Source organism: Miscanthus floridulus, chromosome 16 (assembly GCF_019320115.1).
Source record: "Miscanthus floridulus cultivar M001 chromosome 16, ASM1932011v1, whole genome shotgun sequence".
Taxonomy (NCBI): domain Eukaryota; kingdom Viridiplantae; phylum Streptophyta; class Magnoliopsida; order Poales; family Poaceae; genus Miscanthus; species Miscanthus floridulus.
The window spans coordinates 104,640,540-104,651,472 of NC_089595.1; the positions used below are offsets into that span (position 1 = coordinate 104,640,540).

A 10,933-nucleotide genomic window follows, 5' to 3' on the forward strand; every position below is an offset into this window, starting at 1 on the left:
CTTTTCATGCTTAATCTAATAGAACAAACCGTTCGCTAGCATCATCATTCGATATTCCTAAATATCTTTATGCACTGAGTAATTTAACTTGAGCATTGATTCGAGTCCACAAAATTAAGTCGCACAGGATTCATTCATCACGTCGAGTATGTTTTAAATCAAAATCTGAGAAACTCGTTTCAGAAATTTCTCCAAGGCCTAAATCGCGGTGCTAAACAAGCTCGTAACACCAGGGGTGTTACAAAGTACCAGCAAGCATTGCGTCGGTACCACAGCCGTCGAGTGTGGGGTCAGTCCTTCAACGTTGGGGACCTAGTGCTCCGCCTCGTCTAGAGCAACAAGAATCGCCACAAGCTCTATCAGCCATGGGAGGGACCATACGTCGTCGTGGAGGTGCTCCGACCAGGCACCTATAAGCTCAGGACCATCGATGGTGAAGCCTTCATCAACGCCTAGAACATCGGACAACTATGTCGCTCTTACCCTTAATCTACGCACGCTTTCTCTTATCGGTTTCACTATCGATTCCTTGATCTTTAGTGACACCCGACCCCAGCAACGACAAAGGGCTTAGGACCATCAATGATGAAGTCTTCATCAACACCTGGAACATCGAACAGCTATGTCGCTTTTACCCTTAATCTACACACACTTTCTCTTATCAGTTTCGCTATTGACTCCTTGATCTTTAGTAACACTCGACCCCAGCAACGGCAAGGGGTTAGGCCTCACTTGGGGGTTGATAAGGGTATATCTATCCGGTAGACATTCTCTATGCATGACCATTTCTCATGTTAAGATCTAGAAGCAAGGGTTACGGAAACAAACACTGAGTAAAACTGGTCAAACCGCAAGAAACCTATGCCCTAGCGGCTATGGCATTTTTGCTCACTAGCATGATCAGAGATTTTTGCCCACACCCCGAGCTTTTTAGCCATAACTATGGAAAGAGTCAGAACGCATTAAAGAGTATATGTATCCAGTAGAGATTCTCTACGCCCGATCCTTTCTCACGTTAAGATCTAGAAGCAAGGGTCACGGAAACAAACGCTGAGTAAAACTAGTCAGACCGCAAAAACCTATGCCTTAGCGGCTACGACGTTTTTTGCTCGCCAGCATGATCAGAATTTTTTGCCTGTGCCCTGAACTTTTTAGCCTTAACAATGAAAAGAGTCAGAACGCATTACAGCATATATCTATCTGGTAGAGTTCTCTACGCCCGACCCTTTCTCACGTTAAGATCTAGAAGCAAGGGTTGTGAAAACAAATGCTGAGTAAAACTAGTCAGACTGCAAGAAACCTATGCCCCAGCGGCTACGCTATTTTTGCTCACCAGCGTGATTAGAGTTTTTTCACCTGCACCCTGAGCTTTATAGCCTTAATGATGAAAAGGGTCAGAACGCATTAATCTTTTTATACAAAAAGGGGAGAAGAGCTAAAAATCTGTTTGGCCATAACGAAATTTAAGAGCCTGTCCACTTATTAAAAGTTCACCGCCTGGCTTATGTACCTAACAAATTTCTTGGGGGATGATCTCATCCTCTATCTCGGTAGGTAAGTCCTATGCTAGAGGGGCCACCTCCTTCTCGATGTCGTCTAGCTTGGCGTCGGTGTAGACAGGTATAAAAACCATCATAGGTAAGGAGAGATATGTAGCTAAAACACTCCAATGGCCCATTCAGACCTAGGAGTTCAAAGGTTGGCCCTCCGATGGGTTCACAGCCGCTCTGAGGCGTCCTTAGAGTGAGGGGTGGAAAGGGATGGGCCCACTAGCGGCCAATACCTAGGCTCACGAGCGTCGCGGGCATCTCGGCCCATGTTCGAGTCTTGGTCAGTTCCCATTCCATGGTTTTTCCTAGAAGAAAGGCAACGAACTCATGGGTCCGATCGAATGGACCCGAGAACTATATGGATTAGCCACTGAGAATCTGGAGTCGGTCACAAGATAACCCATGCTGGACCCCTGCGAATGGGAAGCTAGGCCCCACTCAAATTAGCCCATTAATAGCTCACCGAGCACCATGTTTCGTCCATCGAGGAAAAATATGGCATGGCTCAGCCCCTCTGTTTTATCGAAAAAAATGCTTGAGGGATGATGATCACAAAGATGAGCTAGCCCCTCGACTAGACTCCTATAATGCACGGAGCTCGAGGGAAGTTGGACTCGCAAGGAGACCAAATAAGCGGTCGTAAGACGATGGCTCGGATCCTAGGGAGGGGTATGTCTCCTCGATCTTTAGTCAAACCTGACCTCGGCAATGGCAAGGGGTCAGGCCTCACTTGGGGGCTGATAAGGGTATATATATCCATTCTAAAATAGTCATCGTGCCTGACCCTTTCTCATGTTAAAAACCTAGACGTAAGGTTTGCAGAAACAAACGCAGAATAAAACTGGTCGGACTACAAGAAACCTATGCCCTAGCAGCTAGGGCACTCTTGCTTACCAGCGTGATCAGAGGTTTTCGTCCACACCTCGAGCTCTATAGTCTTAACAATAGGAAGGGTCAGAATGCATTAACCCTTTTTACATACAAAGCTTGTTTAAACAAAACAAAAGGGTTGATTTCATCTTCTATCTTGGCAAAAAGGTCATGAGCCAAGGGGTCCACCTCCTCAATGTCGTCAAGCTCGGCATCGGTATAGATGGGCGCAAAACCTTGGCTCATCATCGCTAGATTGATATTCTCGTAATGAGAACGGGTGATCATGAACGATCGGTGAACGCCAAAGTGGAGCATGCCCCTTGCCATGTCATGTGCTCAGTCCATGATCCAGGTGGCGCGAACCACGAGCGAGCTTGTCTTCTGCTCTAGGGCTAGCACGAGCTTGTCGTGGACCTACTGGACGGCAACGCATAGGTTATTTTGTTCATCGCTCTCCTTCTAGAGGGTGTCCTTCACCTTGCTGAGCTCCTTCTCTAGGCCATAGCCCTTCACCACCTCCGCCCTAAGCTTGTCATCAAGACCTGCCCAAGTCACATACTAATGTGTCAAAAGGCTTACCACAGATTCTAGAGAGAAAGACAACAAGGGAAACTAGAGACTTATCGTTCACATCCTCTCAAAGCCTGCGCACCTCATCACACTGTAGGGTCACCTCGGCCTCTACGCTCTAGACCTCTTCTTGGCGTTGACCGACCTCCACGGCGAGCCCGGTGGTCATGCCCTTAGCTATAACCTTCAAGTCCCTCTCCCCTTGAAGCTCATACTCGATTTGGTTGATCCACCGCTGAGCATCGATGCGCTCCTAGCGAGCCATGTCAATCCCCATGCAAAGCTCCTCTACGACCCAGAGCAAATCATCCTACTCCTTCCGTAGCCACTCGGGCTCCACGGTGTCCGTGTGCAACCTCTCGATTAGGGCCGTGAGCTTCAACTAGGCCTCATGAGCATCATTGTGAGCATCTTTCTCCCTAACTCAGAGGTCGACCACCCCCTAGGTGGCAAGGGCAAGCTCAGCCACCTCCTGACTGGCGATAGCAAGCTGTGTGGACAGCCCCTTACTCTGTCGTGTCTCCTCAGCAAGGAACTGGGACTTCTCTCGGCTATGGGCCATAAGGATCTATGAAGAAAACAAGACTTAGAGGTGCGGAAAGAGAACATGAGGGTCGGAAGCACGGTCATATCATACCTAGCTAACTGGGGCGACAATGTCGCATATCGAGCTCAGCATGGTGGTCAGCGCATGAACCGTGTCCCCAACCTCCGTGTGGATGCTTCCCCATTCCCTATCTTCTATTGCATCATCAAGGGCAGCCACCTGGACCAGAGACCAGGACGTCTCCACACCAACCTCAAGCGACACCAACCTCTCTTATGGCGACAGCTCCTCCAGAGCAGCTCCTATAGCGATAGAGGGGCAGGTGACACAGACATGGAGGCCTGCCCTATTGCCACAACCACAAAGGATGCCTTGGGTGTGCTCCCTTCTATTCACCCTGCCACGAACAAAGCCACCTGCACGGACAATGGCTCTAGCCATACTGCCTCCACCTATGACATCAAGGACACAATCAGCCACGCCGCACCCACCATGGGTGCCCAAGACGTGCCCTCCTCCTCCGGATCTCCCATGGATGCAGCTATCGGCTGCGCCTCCCTAGTCGACATCGTGGCCGCCCCAACGCCACTCACACTCACCACCAGTGCGGCACCAACTGGCTCCTAGTGTATTTGCTAGAGGAGGATCTTTTTTAGAGCAAGCCATAGGAGAGCCCCACGTCCTCCGACGCTGCAAGGGACATGGCGGCCAGTTCACGACATAAATTCATTAGGACAAAAGGATGAAAAAAACTCTTGACACACCCTAACATCATCATGCGAGGACATTTTGGGGCTGGCTTGCTCGACCCTAGCTGCTCCTCGTTGGCACATTGCCACTACAAGCCCTCCCTCGGCTCAGAGGGCTCAGACGAATCAGAACGGCCGCCTCCTGCCGACTCTGGAGGCGCCACCGAGGGCTTGGATAGAGCATTGCTACCTATTTTCACTAGCTTTGGGGCCACCATCGAAGGCCTAGACAAGGTGAGGTGGCCTAATTCCGCTAGTTCTAAGGCCGCCATCAAAGGTCCAGACAGGAATTCCACTAGCTCTGGGGGCACGTCCTCCCCCTCCTGCCTCGTGGCATGTTGTAGGAAGGGTCCCACCTACGGTGAAGGTAGGCCCTCATCCTCGACGGCTAGATCATCCCAGGGGATGGACAACCCAGAGCCGTCATCCTCCTCCTCCTCTTCTTCTTCCTCCTCTTCTTCTGATGAACCTTGACGCCGCTTCCCTCGTTGTAGCTTCACTCGCTGCTTCGATCACCATTTCTTGTCCTCATCATCCTTCTTCTTCTTCCTTTGTTCATCCCTAGCACGATTCACCGCCCTCATAGTTGCGTGCTCTGGCAGCGGCGTGATAGAGTCCTAGAAGGCTAACCCCATCGGTAGCTCGATGAAGCCCATGTCTGGCCGCATCACGGGATGCCCTAGGATCAGGAACATGGTGTTGGCCTCCCTTGTGGCCTCCATGATGCACTGCATGCCTTTGTTGTCATGGAGAAACCCCTAGGCAAGCATTGTCCTAATGAGTTGCGCACCAGGCGTCATCCGTACAGTGGGAGGACGCGCGCCATCAGCGGTGCCACCCTCCTTGAGTGATATCCCCCGATGATGCTGGCCCCGTGGAGGCCATGCATCTTCAGGAACACGATGGCCTTGAGAAGGTTGTGCATCCTCTTCTTCTGCTTGATGGGTGGCCCCCACGGCCATGATGGCGGTACCTCTTCGACCAGGTGCCCGAAGAAGAACGACAAGGGAGCGGTAGGGTCATTCTTTAGGTAGAACCAATACGAGTGCCACCCTTTGTTGGATCTATAGAGTCGGCAGGGCATGTACTCGGCCACCCGCTGCCCTCGAAGTTGGATGCCCACGCATCCCATCGGCATCAGGGTCTCCTGGCCTCTCTCCTTCTTTTTAATCAAGGAGATGGAGAAGAAATATCTCCATAGCTTGAAGTAGGGCTTGATCCCTAGGTACCCCTCACACATCATGATGAAGGCCATGATGTGGTGGATCCCATTGAGGTTCAAGTGCTGCAGCTCGATCTGATAGTGGTGCAGCAGACCCTGAAAGAACAGGTGGGGAGGAACCATGAGTCCACGCTTGTCGAAGGGCACAAAGGAGACGACATAGCCATCAGGCGGGCCGGTGCATCCTCATGGCCGGGCATAAGCCACTACGCCTCATCGGTACTCCTATAGAGAAGATCACGCTTGACGAGGCCCTCCATGCATGAATGGGTAACATCAAAGCGGTACCATGAATTCATGGAGGATGGAGGCGGCTGTGGAGAAGCAAAGGTGGCGACGAAGAAGTGGAAGCTATAGATCTAGGACTCTGATGGTGGGTTAGCGAGCATGGTAGATTTGAATGACGGTGGTGGAGAAACGAAGAAGGTAAGGTTGTGGTTTTGGTGTGCAGAAACATGAAGGAGGAGGCCGCTATTTATAGGACGGAGCGAAGCGAGAAGGCAAACCGTTTGACAAGGTTCATGCTTCCGCTATACCACGTCACGTCACCTCCCTTCGAAGATCATGCACATGCTATCTCTGGTCGCGCCCATGAAGGACACGCTGAATGATGGTTTGCTCGGTCGATGGGCCAAGAACCATTGTAGGTAAGGAGGGAAACAAAGCTAAAAATGCTCTTACGAACCATTCAAGACTAGGAGTTTGAAGGCTGGCCTGTCGATGGGTTCACAGCCGCTCTAGGGCACCCTTAGAGCGAGGAGTGGAAAGGAATGGGCCCACTAGCGGCTAGTACCAAGGCGCACAAGCACCGCGGGCATCCTAGCCCATGTTCGAGTCTTGGTCAGTTCCTAGTCCATGGTTTTTCCTCAAAAAATGGCAACGAGCCCTTAGGACCGGCCGAATAAACCTAAGAACTATATGGATTGGCCGCGAAGAGTTTGGAGTCGGTCACTAGCTGACCCATGTTAGACCCCCATGAAGGGTAAGCCAGAGCCCCACTTGGACTAGCCCGTTAATAGCTCACCGAGCACCATGTTTTGTCCATCGAGGAAAAACATGGCACGGCTCAGCCCCTCCATTCTATCAAAAAAACGCTTGAGGTATGACGATCACAAAGACAAGCCGACCCTCAACCGGACCCCTGCTACATGCAGGGGCTCAAGGGAAGTTGGACTCGTAAAGAGACCGAACGCGCGGTCGCAGTACGACGGTGGACCGATCGGATCCTATGGGACTGGAACCAAGAAAAATCTTTTCGACCTTCCGAATCCTACGGTTACATGCCCCCAAGAAGACCGATCACGATAAAAGGGAATCACTGTCCTACCAGGACACGCCACGGGCTACAAAAAGAAGGCCAAGGCCCTTAGAATCCTCCCATCCAGAAAAGCCTCCAAAGGAGTATCCTACTCCTCCACAGTATAGTTCATGCCATATTTCAAGGGGAGAACTGTGAGATGAATTAAGAGTAAGAATTAAGATCAATTAAGAAACTACTCTACATTAAGAGTGAGATAAAGATGTTGATGAATGTGTACTCTTCATTAAGAGTGAGATACAAATTTTGTAAGAAACTGAGTGAGATAAAGATTTTGATGAATGTGACCGTCGGTCATAACAATGATACCCCTAAGCAAAGAAACAACTAAATTCCTAGATTTTTTAAAGTTTCTAGAGGAAGATAGCATAGTCACCATCTAAGATATTAAGGCGGTGCTTAACGCGCCATATAAGGTTTTAATAGATTAAACCTAAATAAGAAATTTGTGGATACACTATCTTTATAAAAGATGGGACGATCTAGGGGAGCACGGTATGTAGAGACCTATGACTTGAAGAGAAGCGGGACTATGTGCCCACTTCAGTTATTCAAAACAATGAATTTCTCGATACATGTTGATGTTGTATGACTTATACAACACCTATTGTTGGCTCTTCGAAGAAGATGAATAATATAAACAAGAATCTTGTAATACAGGAGCCTGTAGAATCAATTGCCTCTTGGCAATGAAGAGCAACAACAGCCCCACATAAAAAGTGCCAATAGCTGAGGACCTAGAAGGTCTCAAAGAATTAGTAAACCAGTTTTCTGATGACTATGAAGTCTATGTTAGTGAAGAAATTCAAATAGAGGGTGATCCCACCTCATTTAAAGAAGCCATGAGAAGCGTTTACTCGTCTAAATGGCAAGAAGCTATGGAAGTTGAAATGAATTCGATAAATACAAATGATGTTTGGGACTTAGAAGAAATTCCTAATGGAGCCAAAACAGTAGGCTGTGAATGGGTCTACGAGACAAAATATGACTCCGAAGGGAATGTGCAAAGATATAAAGCATGAATTGTAGCAAAAGGCCTTACGCAAAGAGAATGAATAGATTACAATGAGAGTTTTCTCTCTAGTCTTATGCAAGGATTCTTTATAATCATAATAGTGTTATTGACACATTATGATTTAGAGTTACATCAGATGGATGTAAAGACAAGTCTCTAGACAGTAGTATTAGAAGTTGATGAAACAAAGAGAAAGTTTAGGTTTTAAAGAAAATGAGAAGGACAATAGCATTTATGCGAAGTTCAAGAATGGAAAATTCTTTTTCTGCATCCTATGTATAGATGACATCCTACTCACAAGTAGTGATGTAAATCTGCCATTGGAGAAGAAGAAGTTCTTATCCTCAAGTTTCAATATGAATGATCTTGGTGAAGCGTCATTGGTTCTAGTAATTGAAATTCACCAAGATAGAAGAAATGAGGTATTAGGACTGTCGGGTATCGATATTAGGGATACCCAAAGCAAGGAAGTTAGCGCCCACGCTGACTTTCTCGGATGGCTCAAGACATATTAAAAGGTCTTGCACGACCCTAAGGCCACAGGCTCCGTCTCGTCCGACCTCGAGGCCGTGGGCTCCGTCTCGCCCGACCCCTTGGGTGAGGGCTACATCATGCCTGACCCTAAGAACGTGGGATCCGTCTCGTCTAAGGCTATGAGTTATGTCTCACCTAAGGCCACGGGCTCCGTCTCGCCCAACCCCTTGGGTGCGGGCTCCGTCTTGCTCGACCCCAAGGACACATGTTCTGTCTCGCCCAAGGTCACGGTCTCCGTCTGTTCCGACCTCTTGGGTACGGGCTCCATCTCGCCTGACCCCAAGGACATGGGTTCCATCTCGCCTAAGGCCGCGAGTTCTATCTCGCCCAAGGCCACGGGCTCCGTCTCACCTGACCTCGAGGTTGTAGGCTTCGTCTTGTCTGACCTCGAGGCCACGGATTCCGTCTCGCCTAAGGCCACGGGCTCTGTCTCGCCCAACCCCTTGGGTGCGGGCTCCATCTCGCCTAACCTCAAGGACGTAGGTTTTGTCTCACCCAAGGCCGCGGGCTCCGTCTTGCCTGACCTCGAGGCCGTGGGCTCCGTCTTGCCCGACCTCGAGGCCGTAGGCTCCGTCTCGCCCAACCCCAAGGACGTGGTTTCTGTCTCGCCCAAGGTCACGGGCTCCGCCCCACCCAACCTCGAGGACGCGGGTTCTGTCTCATTCGACGAGGACCCATACCATCGCCAACCACTCCATGTCTAAGCGTACGGACCTAGGTCAAAACTCTAACGCCAAGAAAGAGGCTGGCATGCCTCGATATAACCCGTGGCCATGATAGGCCATACCTGGGGATTCACATTAAGAACAGTGTCGGGCATGCCGGTGTTGTTCTGCCTAATCCTCGTACGGACGCTGACAGGCGCGTCAGTTCACCACGACGTTCACTGGGACAGAGTGGAACGCCATGACCGGCAGATAACGCCTACGCATGGTGCCAGTGACAAATAGGGCCACGACATGGAGCCATCCTTGTTGATATCTACAGGATCAGCGGGACCCACATGAAGGAGAAGGACACGACAACCCTGGAAGCCTTCTTCTCTCTCTTGTTCTTCTACTTTTCCTTCTCTGTAACCTGCGCTTTCCCTTCGTCTATAAAAGGGAAAGTAGGGCGCCTCATGGAGGGGGTGATCTAAAAAATAAGAGCATGACATGAGCACACGGCTGAGGGGCAAGCGAGCTCTCAGCACCTGTTCACTCCTTCCACCAGAGACTTGGGATCCTCTTTCTCTCTCGTCTATTTGTAACCCCTACTACAAATCAAGTGCCGGTAACACGAGCAGCAGCGAACTGAACATAGGGACGTTCCGTCTGAACCAATATAAACCCTCGTGTCCTCCGAGCACATCATCTAAGCCAGACGCGCAAATACAAATTTATTTATCGGTGGTTCAAAAACACCGACAAGGACTATCGTAAAGGCATACTTAGAAAAGATTCTAAAGAAATAAAGTATGCATGCGAGTAAACCTATGCCTGCTCCTATAGTCAAGGGTAGTAGATTTGAGAACTTTCAGTGTTCTAGGAATCGATATGAGATCGATCAAATGAACATAGTTCCATATGCTTCAGCTGTTGGAAGCTTAATGAATATACAAGTAAGAACTTACTCTGACGTAGCTTACGTATCCAGGATATTTTGGTAGAAGTCCAATCCAGATATAAATCACTGGAATGGAGTTAAGAATATCTTACAATTTTTGCAAACTATCATAGGCCTCATGGTGAGTAAGAAAGAATAAGTACTCTTAAATAGTTGTTGGTACAAATGTTAAGTTTTGACGAGATGTGTAGTGAAATCCACAGTAGTTGCTAACACTTGCAGTTAGAGTATTATTGTGAAAAAACTACAATGAAATAATTATGGTGTCATCAATGATGCATACTATAGTATAGCTTGTCATGAGGCCTTAGAAACAGGCAAAAGTGGTTAAGGAAATATGTACCTGGATTTAACAATGGTAGCCAATAACAATAACCATTTAAAGTAGTTAACTCCTAAGACAACAGGTCAAGTGTGCTGCTAAACACATTGACATTAAGTTATATGTTGTAAAGGAGAAAATTCATAATTAATTTGAAAGCATTGAGCATATAAGTACCAAGCAAATACTTGCGGATCCGTTTATCAAAGGCTAACTACCCAGTGTGTTCAGAGAACACATAGTCGACATAGATTTACAGGAAAGTATATGATTTCTGGATACTAAAGGCCTAGTTGAGAATCTGTTTCAAAACAGAGAGATGCATTGTAGCTATTTAATCTAATGGCAACTGACCGTGACGATGAGACACGCTCTATGCACTGATCTGCGATGGAATGGGAAAAAGATAAAGTAAGTTAAGTTTAAGTCATAAGGTGAGATCAAGTAGGAGAATGTTAGATTGATCTCCACCAGTTGGCCCAACGGCCAATTAGGCCCTGGCCGATGGGTCCCCATCGCGCAGCGTTATAAAGAGGAAGGTGGGAGTCGGGACGCAAGGCACGAGGTTCACCGTAGCCGCCAGCGCCCCACCATGTCGTTACCCTAGTCCGATCGTGAGGATGCGGTG

At 48.7% G+C, this 10,933-nt stretch overlaps 1 protein-coding gene across 1 annotated transcript; it reads left to right on the top strand.

Annotated features, from left to right (window-relative positions):
- The first annotated feature begins 8,497 nt into the window (after positions 1-8,497).
- Positions 8,498-9,082, top strand: LOC136511181 (uncharacterized). The gene has a single exon (XM_066505353.1). The coding sequence runs from the start codon at positions 8,498-8,500 to the stop codon at positions 9,080-9,082; it is 585 nt and encodes a 194-aa protein (XP_066361450.1).
- Positions 9,083-10,933: the final 1,851 nt, after the last annotated feature.